The following is a 21847-nucleotide window of genomic DNA, read 5'->3' as shown; positions in this document are numbered from 1 at the left end:
TAGGACATGAATTTAGTTTTGAGAGGGGAAGAGGGCAAATAGAACTATATCCAACGTATGAAGGGGGTGTGATGGTGGGTGTCTTGGTTGCGCTCTGGGCAGGAGCAAGCCTGGTTCCCTGGGAAGGCTCTGTCTGCATCCAGCCGAGGCCCTGCCCGTTAGCTATTTGCTCAGCCCATCATTAGGGCAAGACTGCTTTCTACAGGGTCAATGAGGAGAGGAAGAGAAGGGCTGCTGAGGGCTTGTGGCCCACTCAGCAAAACACAGCCTTCATGGTTACGCCATGTTGGGACCCAGTTTCCTTAGCCTATATGAAGATGTTTCCTAAAATGAGAATGCAATGGTGATGCAGTGTGTGTGTGTGTGTATTTTGTGTGTGTATGTTTTCATGTGTAGGCTGTCTGGATTCATCTCTACTATAAGCTTCTTTTCAAAAATTGGTTTTTTTTTTCCCTACATGCCATACAATCGTTTCTGTAAGAGAAATTCTAGCATATATAAATGTCCATGTCTGATTTTTATTTCTATGAAAAATTTCATCATTATTTAAAAATTTTAACCTTTACATTTATTTTATGTATATAGGCATTTTGCCTGTATGTATATATGTAAGTATGTATGTGCACCATGTGCATGTAGTACCAGAAGGGGCCAGAAGAGGGCGTCTCATCAATACTTTAGATTCTGTTATAGATCAGGATTCCAATTAGCCATCTGCCCACTCTTTGACCCGATTCTGATCTGATTCTAATCCCTTTATACACACACACACACACACACACACACACACACACACACACACATTGAAGAGATTTGTGTCATAAATATGGAAAGCCATGGGCCAGGGTAGAGTGGAGGTCGGGGTTGCAGGGTGAGCGCTAGATGTGAGAGGACAGTGTATTTAAACTTTTACAACTGTGTTGATACATCCTGTACTTCACAGACTCAGTTGAGTTCAGCCAGTATTTTCATACGTTGTTTTGTGGATCAGCCTCTTTTTTTAGAACTGACTGCAGATCTTTATGTTTCCAGGAAAAGTGTCATATAAATAATTATACAAACAGCTCATAGATTACGCTGCTCAAGGCTTGTGCCATCCACACTTAAAGTGTGATGCCAGAAGCATCAGTGAACTGGCAAAGTCTTATCTTCTGGGATCCCTGTTTAGGAGGGAGAAGTAGGTACCCATTCTCCTCTGCTAAATGGAGCCTGGGGGAAGGGGTGGGATTCTTTATGCAGTACAGATCCTTCCTGCACCCCATGATGTTTATGTAAGTGAACTTTGGCCTCATTCCACGTTGCTTTTTTTCCCCTTCTTCCTCCTCCACATCCCTCTTTTTCTGGCTGGGATGGGGTGAGTTTCCAGTAATTAGTTATAAAATGTGGGCAGTTGGGTGGCCACTACCCCGCTTCTTCTTCTTCTGTTATTGCATTGTAAAGAAAGGCACTTAGGACTAGAATTGGCCGGTATGGCTACCCTTTCCTCCCACTCACGCCGATCCTGGTGCAGACCTCCCTTCCTTTATTGTTGCCTCTGCAGCCTTCTGTGGCCCCCTGTAACGTGGAGTTAAGGTCTGCCCTTGATGACTGGTTGGTAGGAAGTCCAAATGAACATGGAGGTTCCCACTTCATGTGGAAATAAGTAGGGGGTCGGAAACTGCCCTCCTTCATGGTGCATGAAGCTTTTCTGTGAGACTGGCCTTTGCCAGTCAGTGCTGCTGAGGATAAAGCAATGCAGGACCCAAGAGCAAGTAGGACCGACTCACTCAACAGAAGCATTTTAAGGGACGTCAAACCCTTGCCTTGCAGACACGAGGGCCTGAGTTCAAATCCCTGGACCACAGTGTTCCTGTGATGAGATGGGAGGCAGAGAAGAGAATTTCCAGGAGCTTGCAGGTTAGCTAGCCTGGCCTACACATCCCAGTGACATATGACAGAGACTCTGTCCCAAAACAAGGTAGGAGGTCAGGACAGCACCTGAAGTTGTCCCCTGACCTCCACACGCGCACTGCGGCACGTACATCCCACCCCACCCCACACAGAGCCCACTTTAAACTTCTTAGGTGAGAATATGGAGTCGGCATGGTAATATCCTCCCTGTCCCTTTAAGAAAGACCCAGAAACTCTTGGGGGAGGGGGGAGGATGGGTGTTTAGAGGGAGTCTAATATTTTAAAAGCTACAATTAGCATCTCTTTGGAAAGCTGCAATTGCTCTCTCACTTTTTGCTGCAGCTCAGCCCCCAGAAAAATGTAAAAATGACTTCCTTGTTCTGTCACTAAAGGCTTTAAGATGGGAAACAGGAATAAATGTTGAGGGATCCTGGCGGTTGTGACAGAGTGCCGAGAGAGAGTCAGGTTTTCGTTCCCTTATCTTGACCCCTTGGCTTACTCTTGTCTCCACTGTCCAGTGCGAAAGCCCAAGATTTCGCGCGTGCGTGGCGACCTCCTTGCTGTAGAAAGCAATTTGCTTCCTGACTGAGAGGTTTTTCAAGTGCCTGAGAAATGAGGGGCATGTGACGAGGGTGTGGGTGGGGTGGAAGTGTTTTATTAAGTTGAAATTGCTTGTGGTATCTGTCTTGAAGATTTGCTCTGTTACATTTTTAATGACACTTTTCACCGAAGTGCTGCTCATCACCCTGTCCTCGCCTGACCCCCAGGTCTGAGTTCCGGCACGATGGTTCCCCCTAGAAGCTGTTCTGTATCCCACTTTGGTCTTTGCTGTAGCACTTCTCAGGACTGTGGATTTGTCCCGTAGGCTCTAAGCACTGTGGGAACAGAGATGGTACCTTGATTTCCATGGTTACATGCCTGGATCCTGTGGTATAGTAGGCACGCAGCAGGTATATGTTGATTGGATAAAAGGATGGATGGAAGTTTGAGTGAGGACGGTAAGAGTGATTACTTCTGTTCTATGGTTAAAAATCTCAAGGGGCAGAGAGATTACATTTCTGCCCAAGATTGTCCTGCAAACAGACAACAGAACCATAATTTGAACCTAGGGCAGTTTAAATCCTGCAAATACAGTATTTTGAAGGCTTTATGCTGTGTGTGGACGATTACAGGGGGTTAAAAAGATAGAGATGTAAATGACAGAGATAGGAACAACATCTCAGTTTTTTTCCCCAATGAGCAGGGAAACTGTGAGGGAAGGCTGATGTTTTAGTCATTCACGTTTAGGGTTGAAGAGGAGCCTGTGAGGGACCCTAGTGAAGGCAGGAAGGTAGGGGAACGGCTTTCTGTGCAATGGGGAAAAGTAACCCTAAGCTACACCTTAGTTCTGTAGTTGGGGTCTTAGGTTCTGAAAATAAGTTTACCTGGGTTCAGATTCTGTTTCTGACACCTTTTTTTTTTTTATGGAAGTACTTGGCAACTTATTTAACTATTCTCCATGCCTCAGGGAAATAATGTAATTATAACAATCAGAGGCAAATCAAATTTTCTTGCTTGTGTGAAGCTTGGGTAATATTTCAAAACTGTTTAAGATAAGGATTATATTATTTTTTTGGTAAATTTCATACAAATATATGGCAGTGGCTTTGAAAATGACTGGTGATTTACAGAGTGTGGAAGCTAATGTCACGATGTCCATTGTCGTAAAATGGTTTCAGTGTTTGGTTGAGAAAAATCCTGTGAAGTATCATGCAATTGCTCATCAACATTGCTTGGTGCTTGCCAGCTGTTATTGCTAGTGAGAGTCGTGAGAATTTTCAGGAGAGCTGAAGGCCAGGACAGCCGAAGGCCAGGAGAGCCGAGGGCCGGACAGCCGAGGGCCGGGACAGCCGAGGGCCGGGACAGCCGAGGGCCGGGAGAGCCGAGGGCCGGGAGAGCCGAGGGCCGGGAGAGCCGAGGGCGGGAGAGCGAGGGCCGGGAGAGCCGAGGGCGGGAGAGCCGAGGGCCGGGACAGCCGAGGGCCGGGAGAGCCGAGGGCCGGGACAGCCGAGGGCCGGGACAGCCGAGGGCCGGGACAGCCGAGGGCCGGGACAGCCGAAGGCCCGCTCGGCTGAAGACCAGGCTGGGGGTTGAGCTGAAGCCAAACTAGGAAGAAGTAGAGTAGGAGGTGTGGGGACTTTAGAGCAAGAAGGACCGACAGAGCTGATGTTTTAATTGTACAATTAATGCTTTAAAAATAGTATTATAGTTTTTTCTTTGGAGAAAGGGTCTTGCTGTGTATCCCTGGCTGGCCTGGAACTCTTCATATAGACCAGGCTGGCCTGGAACTCTTTATGTAGACCAGGCTGACCTGGAACTCTTTATGTAGACCAGGCTGACCTGGAACTCTTTATGTAGACCAGGCTGGCCTGGAACTCTTTATGTAGACCAGGCTGGCCTGGAACTCTTTATGTAGACCAGGCTGGCCTGGAACTCTTTATGTAGACCAGGCTGGCCTGGAACTCTTTATGTAGACCAGGCTAGCCTGGAACTCATTTGTCTGATTCCTGAGTGCTGAGGTTAATAGCATGTGCCGCCATGTCCAGGTCAATGGTTAACTTTTTAGTGTACAAAGTTGTGACCTCTTGTGTGTGTCTATTGTTGTGTTTTGCTCATCTTCACACCCTCGCCACTCTCCTCCTTCCCCGCCTCCCTCCTCTGCTTTCTTTCTTCCTTTCAAGTAGTTCCTCTGTTTTCATGGTGTATGTGTCTGTGTGTGCGTGTGGGCATGTGCATGTGTGTGCGTGTGCGTGTGTGTGTGTGTGTGTATGTGCACACATGAGTGCATATGTGTGCTTGTGTATGTGTGTGCATGTGTGCATGTAAGTGTCTCTGTGTGTATACGTGCACGCATGAGTGTGTATGTGTATATGTGCACAAATGAATGTGTGTGTATGTGTGTGTGTGTATGTGGGGCATAAGACAGAAAACATGGCTTGTCCTTTTCCTGCTTTCCCTGCTCTTGTTCCTTCCTTCTCCTTCCCAGCAACCCCTCCCTCCACTTTCATGTCACATATGTATACATGTATGTTGGTATGCACACACTAAAACCTAGATTCTACATATGAGGCAAAGTTTGGCCTTTGTCTTTATCTAGATCAACACGATCTCCAGTCCCATCCAGTTTCCTGAAGATGGCATGTTTTCATGCTTTACGTCTAAATAAAACAGCACTGTATATACATACTGCATTTTCTTTATGCCTTCACTAATTGGCAGGCATCTAGCTAGGTTCCGTATCTTAACCACTGTGAGTAATGTGGCAGTCAACATGTGTGTGCAAGCATGTCCGTGCCATGCTGACTTAGAGTCTTAGGAGTGCTATAGTGAGTCAGATAGTAGTTCCACCAGATCCATAGTGACTCCAGTCTGCTTCCTGTTGCTGTGATAAACAGGACCAGAAGCCACCTGGGGAGTGGAGGGCTTGTTTCAGCTTACACTTCCATGTCACAGTCCATTATTGAGGAAAGTCACTGCAGGACTCACTTCCACATCACAGTCCTTCACTGAGGAAAGTCCCTGCAGGAACTCCAACAGGGCAGGAACCTGGAGGTGGGGGCTGATGCAGAGGCCATGGAAGGTGCTGCTTACTGGCTTGCTCAGCCTGCTTCCTGATAGAACCAGCCCCAGGGTGCCACCCCTGGGTGAGCTAAGCCCTCCCACATCAACGTCCATCAAGAAAATGCACCACAGGCCAATCCAGTGGAGCCATTTTCTCAATGGAGGTTCCCTCTTCCAAGGTGACTTAAGTTGGTGTCAGATTGATGTAAAACTGACCAGCACGCCCACCATCAGTGGAAAAGGGTGTCCCTGCTAACCTCATCAAATGCTGTTGCTTTTTGTTTTCTTCTTTCTTTCTTTCTTTCTTTCTTTCTTTCTTTCTTTCTTTCTTTCTTTCTTTCTTTCTTTCTTTCTTTTCTTTCTTTTCTTTTCTTTCTTTCTTTCTTTCTTTCTTTCTTTCTTTCTTTCTTTCTTTCTTTTCTTTCTTTCTTTCTTTTCTTTTTCTTTTTTCTTTTTTTTTTTTTCTTTTTTTTTGTTTTTTTGAGACAGGGTTGACAGGGTTTCTCCTTATAGCTTTGCTCCTTTCCTGGATCTCACTCTGTAGCCCAGGCTGGCCTCAAACTCACAGAGATCCACCTGGCTCTGCCTCTCGAGTTTCTGGGATTAAAGACGTGCGCCACCACTGCCTGGCTGCTTTTTGTTTTCTTGATGGCAGTTATTCTGACCGAGGTGAGATGGACTCTCAGGGTAGTTAGTTCTTGATGGTCATTTGCTTGATGGCTGAGGGTGTTAGACATTTCATGCATGTTTTGTCACTTGGGTTTGAGACATGTCTGTGTGGCTCATTTGTCCATTTTTCTGATCGGGTGATTTAGGGTTTTCTTTTTTTTGCATATTTCTGGATATGAAGCCCCTGTCAGATGTATAACTGGCGAAGATTTTCTCCCCCCTCTGCGGGTTCTGTTTCTTTCTCAGTGCAAAGCTTTTCAATTTCATGCGGTTCCATTTGTCACTTTTTTCCCCCCTGAGCTATTGAAGTTCTTTTCAGAATGTCCTTGATTGACTATGCCTGTGGAAAGATCTGATTTAATGGAGACACTTTCCGTATCCGTGTGGAAGGGAGCTCTTGGTGGAATACCAGAAGCAAGGAGACCTGTCAGAGCCCTCTCTGCTGCGCTCGGCGCCTGTGTATGTATGTATGGTGTGTGTGTGTGTGTGTGTGTGTGTGTGTGTGCGCGCGTGTGCCATACAGCTCAGAGGAGAACTCTATAAACTCGGGTCTCTCTTTCCCCCTTCCTGTGTGATCCAGGGAGAGCATTCAGGCCACCGGGCTGCATGAAAAGTGCTCTACAGGCCGAGCCATCTCTCCTACCCCATATTTAGTTTTGTAAATGAAAACTTAATCACCTCAAAAAAAAAATTAGGGTCCTTACATAGGCATGCTTTTTTTTTTTATGATATTCAAACATGAGGTGTTGTATAATAGTGTGTTGTTATTTTAAAGAATGTACATGTTCAGTTGCAAGACTTCAAGAGACTGTTCTTTTCTGTTTTGGACTTCACGTTCTTGCCGCTTTGTGGGGACAGCCTTTTAGAGCAAGAGGCTGAAACAGCAGCTGTTGGGTGCCTATGTTTGTTGGGATCCTTTCCTACAATAAGATCTTCTGGAAGCTGCTTTGAGCATCACCTACTAAAATTTTTTCTGGTGGTTTTTCTAAAATTGTAGCCTGCATGGAGCTGCTTTGTTGTTCACACAAACCTCAATTGTCAGGTATCTCAGGAATACTGACTGCCCTGGTGAAGGCTGCAGGTTCCATCAGTAATGGCGCTCGTTCTTTCTGGAATGTTCCCAGGATTCTGGGTTCTGCTGTTTTCTCACTCCCTTTGCCGTGTTGGCATCTTTTATGATCTTAACTCGGTCTCCTTTGCTTTGAATTCATGTTTTAGAATTGGCAGATGTTTTCTGTAAACAGTCTGTTAGTCTCTGTTGGATTTATGCATCTTAGTTTACTCTGTATTATCCCCAAACACTGTGGTGTAGCACGAATCTTAAAAGATCTTATTACTAAAAACAAACCCGGGGTCAGGTGAATACTGGAAGATCAGAGAAGCAGAATAAGCTACAGCCACCTCACCTTGCCAATTCCTCAGCTGGTCCTATTTCCTTAGACTGGAAGCCTCTGAGTCCTCATCTGAATGGATCTCAGCTGACGGCTGCTAAAAGCCTAAAAGCTTAACCAGCTTAGTTTCTGGTTTTCATGCCTAATATACTTTTCTGCTTCCTGCCATCACTTCCTGGGATTAAAGGTGTGTGTCACCATGCCTGGCTGTTTCCAGTGTGGCTTTGAACTCACAGTGATCCAGATGGATCTCTGTTTTAGGAATGCTAGGATTAAAGGTGTGTGTGCCACCATTTTCTGGCCTCTGTATCTAGTGGCTGTTCTGTTCTCTGACCCCAGATAAGTTTAGTAGGGTGCACAATATTTTGGGGAACACAATATCACCACACTGTGGTCTTTTGCATCCTTCCTGCATTGTATCCTCACCCACTCTTGGCTTCAGGGAGACATTTCTTGAAGCCCTCTGCTCTCTTCACCCATGTTCTCTCTCTGCTTCCTTGAACTGATGTCTATATAATACTACTATTACATAAATATTGATATTTATACATAGCATATGATATATATATTCATAGTATTATCAAATTATCTTAGTTGTAAACTTCCTTTATATGGACATTTCATGAGGTTCTTGAATTTCATGTTTTTTCTTAACATGTTGCTCAGACACATAAAGTGATGAAAAGTTGAAAAACCTTTACCTTCCTCTTCCTCCTCTTCCTCCTCCTCCTCTGCTGTCTCCCCTCCTAATTTTGACACAGGTCTCACTATGTAGGCCAGCCTAACCTCAAACTGCCGCTTTTTCTGCCTTAGCCTCCCAAGTGGCCCGATGGCAGCCTGTGCCGCCATGCCTGCCTCATCTTGGCACTTAAATCCCACAGTCAAGTCGGAGTAGAGTGCAGCCCTGTGTTCCCATGGCTAGGGCCCATTCTTACGCTGAGCTGGCTTGGGCATCCCTTTGCTTGTGAGCACTCTGGAGGAGCAAACGGAGTAGCCAGTGCATCCTTAGGCTCTTCCGTGTTCTACCACAGGCAGACGATAGATATGTTCTAGAGACAATTGGTGCGTCATGTAGGGCTTGGGATGAGATAAAAAATAAGGAATTCCAGCCTCGTATGTAAATAGTTTGATGAAAATCTACTGAGTGATTGGCAAGTATATATTAAAGCGTACGTCATGGCTAATTTGGAACATTAGATGACAGTGATGAGCTGTTTGTTGATGGATACAGTGGCTGCCCCCAGTGAAATACTCCTCCCTTTCAGTCATATATAATGGGTTTTCCTGATGTCAGCTTGATGCCCATTCTCTGTTTTGAAAATAATGACCCCATCCTTGCTTTAAATATGTTACGTAGTCATTGAATCACTTCGAATAGTTTACTAAAATAACAAACGACAAACCGATGGTGAAATTCATTAAACATTTTGAATTCACATGTGTTTAAGTGAATGTTAGTGTATTTAATAGTGGAGATGCTTCTAGATTTCTAAACTTCTATCGTCTTTAAATGGCTGTGGTTATTTTTTTCACCCCTGTCTTTGTTCTGACCTTGCTTTGGATTGGATGCCTTTTCTTTCAGTGGAGACATACCGAGACACTAGTAATAGTAAGACAGGAGCTCGGTCCCAGCATTGAGTCATCTCTTTGGCATTTGCTCAACACTGCTGTTCTTTTGTCCTCTCCCAAGAGACCTGGGCATTTTACATATGATTGAAAACAATATCCCACTGTTTCAAGGCCAGCGAGGTGCGGGCGATGCCTTTAGATTTGCATAGGGCTAATTATGCAGTGTTTGCAGATGTCCCTCGCTGTAATTTAAGTCTCCAGTGCTAAACAATGGGTTGACATCGACTTTCTCTGTGAAACCCGTCAGCTATTTTCATCCCTCCATTTGAAAGCACTTTGCAAATACAAAATTTAAAGTAAGTGGCAAAGTTGATTTTAACAAAAAGTATGGCATTGAGGTGGTTTATATTATCTTAATTGCCTTTATTATTAAACTTAAATTTACTCATTTTTTCATCTTCTTTCTCTTTTTTGCCTTGTGGTACTGAGGATTGTTCTAGAAACTGTCACATGCTAGGCAAGTTCTATCCTCATATATATAACCGAGTTAGTTATATCCTCAGTACTTTTTTGCTTTATATTTTTGGGAGCAGGTCTCACTAAGTTGTCTGGGCTGGTCTGAGCTTGCTCTGTAGCCCAGGAAGCCCTTACTCAATAGATAGTTCCGTACAGGCATCTCCTCAGCCCTCATTTCTAGTCCTTCTGTCACAGAGTTCCCACTGCCAACCCCCACTTAAAATACCCACTTTCCAATTTAAGACTCCTTCAGAGTCTTGTAGGATTGGTTGTATTGCAAGATGACTTTTTTCTTTTGCCTTGAAATTTCTTAGTCTCCATAACACCTCTAGGCGTAGGCTTAGGCCAGTCTTTGCTGATTGGTCTCTTGTGTTCTGTCATGGAAAACTCTCAGCTATTTATTTTTCAGATGCTACTTTTCTGCCTTCCCTTTACTTCCTCCCTGAACACTGGAGGGAAACAGGTAAAACCTCCCATCCAGTGTGCAGCTGCCTACCAGCTGAAAGCCCCTAACACAGGAGGAAAGTGAGTTCAGGTATTCATGCTGGAGCCTGTCAAGGTGTCCTCAGTATTTCTGGCCTTCTGTTTTATATTTTTAATCCTGAGCTCTAACTGATACTGTGATCGAATCCCCCCTTTGTTTTCCAGGTACTAGTTGTCTTTACAGTATGTGCTCTCACATGTTTATGGAGTACCATGTGATTATTCCAGTGGCCTCGTCTTTCTTCCCTAGCATCTCTGATTCCTTGGTGGTTATGGCCACCTGTCTGAATTTAGACTTCCCTGTTTGAGTTGCGTGGCTTCTTGTTCTATGATCTGTTCCTTGAGGGTCTCAGATGCTCAAAGCTCTCCTTGATACTTTGCATTTCTGCCTGGGAGACATTGTCTTAGATGCAGTTGGCAGTTGGCAGGTTCACACTGAATTTGAGGCTGTGTGTGTGTGTGTGTGTGTGTGTGTGTGTGTGTGTGTGTGTGGTGTGTGTGTGTGTACCAGAGGTTGATGTTTGCTGTCTTTATCATTCTCCACCTTAATTTTTGAGAGAGGGCCTCTTACTGAGACCCTCCCTGATTGACAAGACCGAGTGTTCTGTAAGCTCCAGGGCTCATCCTGTCTCTGTCTCCCCAGTCCTGGGTAATGGGTGTGTACCATGGTGCTCAGCTTCAAAATGGGCACTGAGGATCTGAGTTCAGATCTGATGTTTGCGTGACAAGCACATTGCTCATTGAGGCATCTTCCCAGCCCCAGATGGGAGGTTGGTTTTTTTTTTTTTTTTTTTTCTGTTGGCTTACTTTTCCTTCATCTAATGAGTTTCCTTTTTTTTTTTTTTTTGAAGTTTCATTTCATTTTTTTTAAGTTTATATAATAATCATGCCTATTTATGGCATCCAATGTGATGTTCTGGCATACAGTGGTTATATCAGGGTGACAAGCATATCTGCTGCCTTGGCCATTTCCTTTCTTCTGAGTTTTGTTTATTCTTGGGGTCTTTCAGTCTAGAAACTGGTCTGAATGACCCAGGCTCCTGCCTTGGTGAGCTGGGCTCAGGCTTTCTTCTCAGGCATGGATGTAGCTCTGAATAAGCCCTGGCCTGTGGATAGTGCCCTGGGTTCTCCCAGCCCCCCTTTCACAGCTGGGAGAGCCTGAGCCAGCCTTGGCTTCACGCATGGGGATTTTGGCTCCTGTGTCCTTGAGAATGGAGCAGCTGGCCACCTCTGTTTGTCTCCATCTCTGTAGTCAGTGGCTTACCACTGAGGCTTGGTTTGTTTCTAGGTCACCAAGATGTTGATCTTGCTTTGCGCCCTGTAGTGGTTTGGCTTTCTTCTTCATATTTTACAAATATTTAATTTGTCCATGGAGGGGTTCGTTTGGAGCAGAGCTTGCTGGTCCATCTTGACGTTAAGTCTGCAGCTCCCCATTTGGGGGCCTTTTGGAATTTGTCCAATCAACTTTTAAAGATCGTTGCGCTCTGCTGGTGAGCATTCATCTCCCGACGCTGTCCGGCAGTCCCTCGCCGCCTTGGGCACCTCCAGCTCACCTACCTGCCATTTCCTGTGTGCTGTATTCCCAACCTTCCTCCTTTCCTCTGCCTTCCAGACTCTCCTGTGCAGCTTTCCTTGGCCACACTTGACGATAGCCCTCATGGCCTGTTCTGAAGTCATCCTATTTTGATCATTTTGTCCACGTCACTCCTCTCTTGTATAGAGAGTCGCTTATCTCATGGCTGTGGGCCCTGGACCCCTGCATCCTACATCCCTACACCTAGATCATGGACGTAGGACTGATTGGTAAAATTGAGGCGAGACAGGCATATCAGGTAGGGAATGTGACATCTAACTTTTGGATATCTCATATCTAGCTTTGGGATGTGGTTTACCTGTTGGTTGTAGGTTTATTTATTATATATTTTTATAATTTTACATATTGAGTAGGCCATTTCTTTCTTTCAAAAATTTCAAAATTCTCTCTCACTCCCCATTCCTTGACTCTTTTTCTATATATAAGGCCTGTTTTTTATTACAGCCCCCTCTCATATGCAGAAGGCATTCACACGGGCTAGGCATCCTTGCACAGATAGCAAGCACATCACTTAGGAAGTCTTTAGTCTACCACAGCTGCCTCTAGGTCCCCTCAGGCCTCCTCATGAAGTGCCTGCTTTTCTGAGTCCTTCCATTCTTACCTCTGCTGTGAGAGTTGGTCTTTATGGACTATTAAATAGCCCCTCTGAACTTTCTCCCTGTCACAGACATTTCTTGCCTTTAATTTCTCATATGCCATTGTCCATATTAGTTTCTAAGACCTAGTTGAAGCTGTATTCATTTGGCATTGTTCAGGGGTTCTGCTCCGTCTACAGGAACAAGTCTTGATCTCTTGGCTTGCCACTCCAAACTCTTCCCCATCAGCCCTGGGCCTTGTTTTCTGCATCCTTTTCAGCAGCTGCGCTTGGTGTCTTGGCATCCTTGTACCCATGCCCTGCTTGAGCCTGAAGCTGAGCACATGGCATTCACTCGGTGTCTTTTTCCTTTCTGTTTTTATGGTTTTATGTTTCCTGGCCTGCTGAAACAGGTTCTTTCGATGACACCTCTGTGACCCATGCAGGCAGAAAGGCCTTTTTGCTTCCCAGTTCCCATACAGCAGTTCACACACCTGTCACTCACACAGTCACATATCCACCATCTTCTCTCCTCTGCTGGCTTTTGAGCTGCTCAGTGAACCGTTGTTTCCTGAAGCCCCACAGTATGGAGAGTGCCTAATCGGTAGCATTGAACTAAAGGTTGGATGATGCTGAATCTGTGCTCATGTTAGGGCACACGAGCCCAGAGGGCCCCACACCCCTATTAGCCCTGCTCATGTGTGAAACGCTAGTCAAGAAAGGCCAGTTTTCAGTTTTAACATTAGCGTACAGTAATCTGGAAGCTGTCGGTGTTTTGAAGGAGTGTGGCTTTGCCAAAGCAGAGAATAAATATAAAGCGAGCTTGCATCCATGTAATTTTGGGGTTCGAATGAACTGAAAACACTCATGTCATGGTTGAACAGAGTCAAGTAGGGTGTCAACAACTCGTCATCTGACAGTGAGCTCTTTGTGATTGTTGAAAAGCCTATATTAAATTCCCCCAGAAAAAGGCTCTATTAAAAGCCATGTAGGAAGGTAAAAGAATATTTTACATCATGTTTTAATTAACCAGAATTGTCTTGTTACACCATGGGGCTTTTGGAATACATAAAGGAGACGAGGAAAATGTATATACCCTTTTCAAGGCCGATCTTATCACAGCCGTTTGGGGTTTTTGTGTTGACGTGGTGACCATAAAGCCTTCTCCAACGGTGTTTCATCCACCATCCCTGAAAAGTTTGCATTATGTTACTAGAAAGGAGCTCTTTAGAGTGTTGAGAAACCACATTTGAGGAAACATGCATCGATGTGCATGTTTTGTGTGTTAATTCTTAAGCAGTTAAAAAAAAGGCTCAAGTGATTATGGAGACACGAGAAGGACGTAGGGATAGTAGATTAGAATTCCCCCAGTGCTCACTTGTTCTTCAATACTTTGGATGCTAGAGTATGAATAAAACCCCCATTGCCAAATACATAGCTTTCTTAATTACCTAAAATGTTAAACTATTTTTTTGTTTCATTTTTGCCTCTATAGTTGGAATTCACACTGGGGATAACAAAGAGACCACATTTTTCTTTCTTAAGAGATTCGGGGAAATAGAGAAATAGAAATTCAGTGCAGCAAAAGGCTGCACAGGGTTCCAGAAACAGCTCTGACTCCCTGAGGGGCTAACCCTGAGAGCTGTTATAGAAACCATCGGAACAGCAGACACATCCTTACCCATCTGCTGTCAAGATGCTCATCTTCCGTCATCTCTTCTCATTTGTTGCTTTTGATAGCCGGTGTATGGTTGTATTTACTAACCGTCTGTACTGTAAGTGTATCTATAATTAGGAGGCAATTTTCTGCCACGACTGAGTAGCTGGGCGGCTTGAGGAAGAAACACCCCCAGGAGAGCTAAACTTTAAAGTTAATACGTACATCTGCCAAAACAGATTGGTAGTGAGTTTCCAGATCAGAACAAGCAGTCTTGATCTCTTTACCTAACACTTTGTTTTACATCAAACATTTTAGGGCATGGGGCTTCTGGGTGGAAGCTCGTATTTTGACATAGAACACTTGGAGGCTGAATATGCCAAGCAATTAATTTCACCCTTGTTCCCCAGGTCTAATATTGCTGCATTATTTTGTGGTATCCATATTAGAACAGTGAAGTGCCTTGCATTTATAATGGACTTGATCTGGTCTGAGAGCCCCATGGAATTTACTGACCAAGTGAACTCCAGATTAAATGTGCTGGTTATGTGAATGTGTGTGAACCTAAAATGATTTTTACCTTTTATAATCATCTCCATTATTTTCATCATGGTCTTTATTTATTTTAGAAATACTGGCATAAATATGTGGGGGGGAAAAACCCCAAAATGCTGTCCAAGCAGAATTAAAACATTATTTACCCAGAATACTCGAAGTGTAGATTTGCCTTTGACACAGGGTTTCTCTGTGTAGCCCTGGCTGATCTGGAACTCACTGCATAGTCCAGGCTGGCCTCTAATTCATGGAGATTCTCCTGCCTCTGCCTCCCTAATGCTGAGATTAAAGGTGTGGGCCACCACATCTGGCCATGTGAATGTTTTTAGAATGATTTGTTTTTACTCAGTTCTGAGGAAAAAGAATTTTAAAGTATACTATCTCCTTTATTGTAACACATATGGTATCTGTTTTGTAATTTATATAACTTGGTTCTTATTGGGGTGGAAGAGCCTGTTACATGGGGTAAGTAGTGATTACAGGACCAATGTTTGCTGGGTTTCCAGGCTTCAGACTCCGTGAGTGATCTGGGGCAAATAACTTCACTGCTATGTGCCCCAATTTCCTCGTCTGTGAAATGGGTGGTAGGAAGGATTTAATGAGTAAATACATAAAAGGTGTCTAAACTGTGTCCGACATCTAGAAAAGTACTCAGTGAGTCTCTCAGAATAGATGACCTGCAAGTAATGTATCTCTTTTATTAAGAACTCCAAATAGTTTCTTTCATCTGGTTTAATAAAGTTAATGGTAGTAATGATAGTGTTTTTCAAATACAAAGCACATTTTTATTATAAAAATTAAAAATCTAGTAACTTGGTTGCTATCTTTGTTACATTAGTACTGGTTGAACACCACTCATCTGAACACACACACACACACACACACACACACACACACACACACACACTCACACAAGGAATGGGGTCTGGATATAACAGGATTATGTTTGCTATACATTCTGTGGCTATTGTGTGAAGATAGCAGTCTGCACTTTTGTTGTGGTTTGCTTTTTGTGCCTGTGTGTTGACTGTACCCATCATATGAGGTCACCGTGCAGTGTTTGCTTATGTCTGCTCGTTTGTAGAATTCGAAGCCTTTGGAGTTTGGCTTGTACTTCTGTGACATATAGACAGTTAGAAGTCATTCTGTACAGTTGGGAGTCCTGTCGTGTCTGTGCAAGAAGCCTGAAGTCATGATTCCTTACGGCGTGCATCCAGTTACGCTGTCAGCTAAGGAGGCTTGGGCATGCATCGTCTGTGCTGAGATACCACATGTAGCGTACATGACGCTTTTCTTCAGGGTCTTCCCAGCTGAGCACAGGCCCATGAACCTAATCTTATTCTGCAGGCACGCAGTGCTTTGGAATCCATTGTTTCTCTCACCCTACACTGTTCCTCCCCCAGATAAAAGGCCGTGAAAGTGTTAGTTGTGGTTTCTTGAAGTCAGCAGATCTTGTAGACGCTGGTGTTTCTCTTTCCCCTTTAGTCTTTTTCATTCAAGAGTTTTATTTTTACATTGAGAATAAAAGGAAGTTAATTTCTTACAAAATACTGAAGTTGCAATAATTTGCTAAGCACATTTTTTACTGATCTTTTTTATTTTATTTTATTTTATTTTATAACTTTCCTTGTACCCTATGAAGAAAGAAACCATGGGGTATGATTTGTTCCTCGAAACTTAGTGTTGCATTTTCATCCCACGCTGCCTGAGATATCTATAATTGTTTGTCAAACAAGTGAACTGGCAGGACAAAAGGTTCCCGCTTTAGCCAAATTTGTTTGCAAAGATCTGCAGAGCCATTTCAGCACTGTGAGAGCAAGCTGGGTGTGGAAAACACGAGGCAGGAGGGACTGTGAGGACTGTATTTGAAGCTGGACCAAATCGCAGGGATTGTGGACTTGGCAAGGCAAAAGCAAATGCTTTAGTCAGGAGACCAGTGAAGACATACCTCGTGTGAGCAACAGAAACCTGCGGGATTCTAAACTACTTCCGTTTTCCAGATCAGGGAGTTAGGAAATTAAAACTATGAACACACACCTAGGTTCACGGCATACACTGAAATCCGAAGGGAGTTTTAGTCACCTGACTGCTCTTTGCTGTATTCTGCACTGATTGGCGACTGACGAAGCCCTGAGGCCCTAAGAGATGCTTGCAGACACAACTGTGTTGTGAATTTGCACGCTGTGTAAGGCGTTTCTGATTTCTGTTAGGTGAGAGCATTTGCAACTTTTTCTAATTGGAGCAAAAGTACAAGTTGAACATCCCAGAACAGGCACAGTGTCTGTCATGTGCAGGTGTGGGGTGACCTTGCTGCCAGGGACTCACTTCACTGGCTGTGCCTCTGACTCATTTCCAGACTTCAGGAGCCATGGGGGAAAGCAGCAGGGGAGTGATTACTAATAATACAGCAGCTGCTGCCCCACAAGCTGAAAGCACTCGGGGTTGATGGCATTAGCCCACCCCACAGGACATTCCCTCTGCTTACATTCTGGTGCATGATTCTTATCATCTCCCCGCTCTTTTGAAGCTTGGCTATAAACCGTATCCAAATCAAGGAAGTTAACCCGAGAAGACCCTTTCCCCTTTTTCCTTGTTCTTGACCATTGAGCCTCTTTTAGCCCAGAGAACCGCCCCTTTTTCTCTTCCTCCTGTCCTTCGCTAGTAGTACACACTGTCAGTTTTCACACTGTGCACATTGCTATCTAACTAAGGAAATATCTCCACCTTTATTTCCTGTGTTATGACAGTGGGTTTTGCCTTTTGTGAATAAGGACCGTAACTGCTAACTTGGGTTAAAAATGTTTAGTAAATGGCTATTGATACAGAGTAAAGTTTCCTGGGACTTTGAAGCTAAACCGTTGGTTTTGTGTTTTCCTAAGTTCTTTGGAAAGTGAGTGACTCTGTGTGTGTGTGTGTGTGTGTGTGTAAGAGAGAGAGAGAGAGAGAGAGAGAGAGAGAGAGAGAGAGACAGAGAGACAGAGAGACAGAGAGACAGAGAGAGAGAGAGACTAATAGCTATGCCATCACCAAACTGGACCAGTCTTGAAATCAGTGTGATCTATTGATAAAATACATCCTGTTAACAAAACACTGCAGGTCAGTTTGAAAAATTATTGTGAGAAAAGAAAGCGTCTTGTAGAGAACCAAGTAGTTTTTGTCGTTCTGGGTATTTGAGGAGGGGAACCACACAAAGGGCTGTTAATGCTTAGAATTGTCTGGATCCTTCTGTGTAGCTAACCACTATGCACTGCTCAAAAACAGCTTTGCTGAGCTTCCCGCTGCTTTAGCTCCTCTCGGGGTTTGTGTCTGCTGTCCTGGCACTCTGACACATGCCCCTCACGCTTCTCTTATATTGGTGTCCAAGTCAATATGCAAGGATGTGTATTGTCACCTGTGCTTACCTGCTGTGAAGTTGTCACAGGACCCTGTGCTCTCCATGCCTTTGGGTCCTCAGATCAGAGTCCAGAGCTAGTTGTACTTTTTGTTCCCGTAATGGAAAGGATTTATAAGGTTTATGAAACTCAAGCATTTGTAAGGACTGTGTTTAAGTGGCCGCTAATTCTGTTTGATAAACGTTTACATGCCACTTATGTGTATTAAGTAAAAAAAAAAAAAAAAAAAAAAATCCAAAGTTTGTTCTAACAGCTCTCAATTAGTTATAACTATCATTTAATATTTTTGAGTAGGAGTCAATATTTCTACTCTAAGGCTCGAGAATCAAATTGATGCCATACCTTTACTTTCAATTATTTCTTGATTGTAATCACAATTAAACATTATTAAGTCTTTTGAAATGAGAAGGTTTTCTAACAATCACTCTACCTAACCCAGTGTCTCGCTTTCTTAGTAAAGGCGTTCTCTCCCTTCTCCTTGGCTTCCTTGGTTCATTTCATGTGTCTTTTATATAACAGACCTGAACTGCCTCGTGTCGAAGGCGGAGGCTGTATGACGTTTTAGCAGCTTTATGTGTGATGGAATTTAACCTCAGCTTATGTCTCTCCTTACACAGTCCCTTCAGTCTGAATATGTTCATTACTAAGGCCTTGCCACACCAGTGAAGGCGGTTCCACTCTGAGACATCGGGACATGCAGTGTGGAGGGGACGGCTGCTCGCCCGGAGGATGTCTCTGTCTTCTTACCTTAAAGAGTGTTAGACATAGCACCGTGGACAGACTTGAGACCAGAGCACTGGCTAGCGACTACTACAGATGCACTGTAATGCTGTTTAGGGAGGTGTCCATGCCTGTAAAGACAGTTTTAATGTTGAATTTGGTATTTTAAAAGGTTATTTTTAATGTGTTTCGGTAATGCATTTGTTACTGCATTTACATGTACAGTGTTACATTATATATGTATCATGAACTTTATAAAAGACTATTTTGATAATTTTATAAGTATATCAGATTATGTAAAAGCTAGACTATATTTTGATTTAGACTTTCCTGCTGTTTGCTACCAAAAAGTTTGTATTTTAAATTTGTTTAGCTTTAGTATGGTTTTGTCTACAAAGAGTAAATAATTCTTCCTTATTAAGTGAAAGTGAGGGAGCACATATCTAGAAAGTGATTTTTAATGCTCCCCCATGAGTCCAATAGATCAGAGCATTCTCTGCTGAAGTCTGCCTGAACTGGAGTTCATCCAAATTCATCTCGACCAAGAGTGGGGATGTTGAGAGGGTTTATTTAGGAAAAAAACCTTCCCTTTGTTTCTCTGCTTGAACCTTTTGAGTAGGAGGCTTAAAAAAAAGAAAAAACTTTAGCATCTCTTTAGTACCAGAAATCGCTGTGAGTCTCTCCTGAAAGCATGACTTTTTTTTTCCTCTGTGAAATGACAGAACATTCCAAATGCTTTTATTTCTTTCCTCCTCTCATGAGTGCTTTAAAAAAATGCCTTAAACCATCTATTTTGCTTATACCTTCTTGTAAATAGGCAAAGGAAGGATAATGGATTTTAAGAATCATGTCGACGGTTTGTAAGAACACTCTCAGTAAATGTACAATAATGCTGTTAAAGACCAAAAAACAAACAAACAAAAAACAGCCCTTCAAGAGAGTTAATAACTCAGAACATTCTGCTTTGGGTACGAGGTGGTCATTGCCTTGTAAGCATGCATGGTCTGATGTCATTTTCAAAGCAATGAAGGAATAAGCCAGAGAAAATGCTGCTAAGTAGATCTGTACACTAAAGGAGATATTTTAATGGAGCACCTCCCCCATGTACACACGGGTCTGTCTAGAACTGATGTCAGAGAGAAAGGGCCCTCAAGGGTACGTTCAGCCCTTTCATGTAAGTGTGATTCTGTATTTGTTTCCAGAAGCCTATTGGCTTCTTGTCCATATGAGATAAGAGAGTCTTAGGTACCGATTCTCTTCCAGGCTGCTTGAGAATGGGCAAAGCCTAGTTAAACTGATTCATGCAAAGTGCTTTATTCCAACTGTTGAGTTATTTATAATGTATTTATTAGGAGGTGGTATCTTCAGACTAGTATATATGCTTCAGCAAGACACCTTGTTCACATTTTACACTTTTGAAAAGGCATTGGAATGAATGTTTGACTCAGGTGTATTAGCATAATTTCCCATAACTGCAGTACCAAATAATTGCACTCACCTGATGGAAAGTCGAATTATTTTGTTTAGAATAAAAAACATAAAGAGGAATTAAATTGTATATCTTTTCTAAAGTTGAAAAGTAAAATATTTTACTATGAGTTATTATTCTAAAAAGTTGGTTCATTGTATAGAAAGAGAATACTATTTCTTTCAAATTATCATTGAAAAGTAATCAAGGCAACATTTGAGATGTGGGGGAAGAGAACCATATGATCATTTTTAGTTGTTCTATGAACACTAATGAGTGCAGCTACTAAAATGATTGTAAAGTTGACTACTGTAAATTTTCCACAATTCTGTGTGTATGTATGTCCTATGTATCTACATGTGTATGTCTTAAGCTTATTTATACACATGTACATGCATAAGGCACACCAAGAAGGGGATGTATATAATATAGAGATTATATAGCAGAGAGATTCTCCACTTATAATAAAAATTGTTTGCCATGTATTTTGTTATGAATAGTCTATCTTCCAGAAGATATTTTGTTCTATTTTGAAGTGTAGAAGAATACACTGCTAATAAATAAAAGTTTTATGCAATCTACTCCTGGACATTTGTCATTTAGATTTTGAGTTGTTGGTGACTCCATGTGGTTGGCTGTCTTTGGCTTCCTGGGCCTCAGAATTTTTGATATTCAGCTGATCTTGTATTGATCTCCTTATGCTGCTCCTTGTGCACAAGGCCACACGCTCAGAGCAACTTTGTACTTCGAGTCTCACAAACATCAGAGAATATTGGGTTTCTCTTCTCTCTCTTTGTGGCTCTGAGTTTCCTTTCTGTGAATAAAATGCCATTAAGGACCCAAGCCTATGGTCTTCTATGTCATTTGCATCTATAGATGATGCTTGCCCAGCATGCTGGACGTTAGTTCCTTTTGAAGAAGAATGAACATTTTTCTTAAAGGAAAAATTACAGAACTAAATCAGATGAGCTATTATGGTAACCTCATTCTGCCCCTTTCCAGAAAGCACAGGGAAACCCTTTTCTGTGGATGAGAAGGGGGTTTTATGTCTGTTTCGTTTTTTCCTCTTCCTAGTGCTGAAGATAGAACCCAGATTTCATGCTAGGCAAACTCTTTAACTGCACTACAACCCCAGCTTTTGTCTAGAATTGGGAATTTACAGTTAGCTCATTCTCATGCAGGGAACAAAACAGCTGAGGTCAAAGGTTATCAGGGGATGGTCTCCTACAGATTTTTTTTTTTAAAAAAATGAATCTATGGACCTGTTTCAAAGAACAGAAAATCGTTGGTACAGCTTGAATTACTGTGGAAAAGGAGGTTAAAATGAATGGACCTAGTTCACCTCAACAAACTCGTTACCCACTGGTTATTGCATTTATGTGGAATTGTTATCCTTGAATGCAGAATGATTTGTCAGTCTTAAAACACATCTGGAAAGGCTGACCAGTTATTTATGTTTTTAATCCATGACTCAAATACAGCAGGAATATAGATTTACCAAGAACATACACACACACACACACACACACACACACAACACACACACACACATGTACACACACACACACACACACACACACACACACACACACACACACACACACACACACACACACACATTCCTCTTTCTTTTCAAGACAGGGTTTCTTTATGTAGCCCTGGCTATCCTGGAACTCACTCTATAGTTCAGGCTGGCCTCAAATTCAGAGATGTGCCTGCCTCTGCCTCCCAGAGTGCTGGGACTAAAGGTGTGCACTGCCACCTCCCGG

At 43.0% G+C, this 21847-nt stretch overlaps 1 protein-coding gene across 1 annotated transcript in view; it reads left to right on the top strand.

The window, feature by feature from the left end:
- Cdc14a (cell division cycle 14A) overlaps nucleotides 1-20659 on the top strand; it is a 175361-nt gene extending 154702 nt beyond the window's left edge. The window contains exon 16 of the mRNA XM_028890148.2: nucleotides 18508-20659. Within this exon, the coding sequence (XP_028745981.1) occupies nucleotides 18508-18537 (30 nt within the window). The 3' untranslated portion in view covers nucleotides 18538-20659. The remainder of the gene's footprint in view (nucleotides 1-18507) is intronic.
- The last annotated feature ends 1188 nt before the right edge of the window (nucleotides 20660-21847 follow it).

This window comes from Peromyscus leucopus, chromosome 6, assembly GCF_004664715.2.
Source record: "Peromyscus leucopus breed LL Stock chromosome 6, UCI_PerLeu_2.1, whole genome shotgun sequence".
In the NCBI taxonomy this organism is placed as follows: Eukaryota; Metazoa; Chordata; class Mammalia; order Rodentia; family Cricetidae; genus Peromyscus; species Peromyscus leucopus.
The sequence above is the reverse complement of the archived record's forward strand: the minus strand, read 5'-3'. Positions and strand labels throughout refer to the sequence as shown.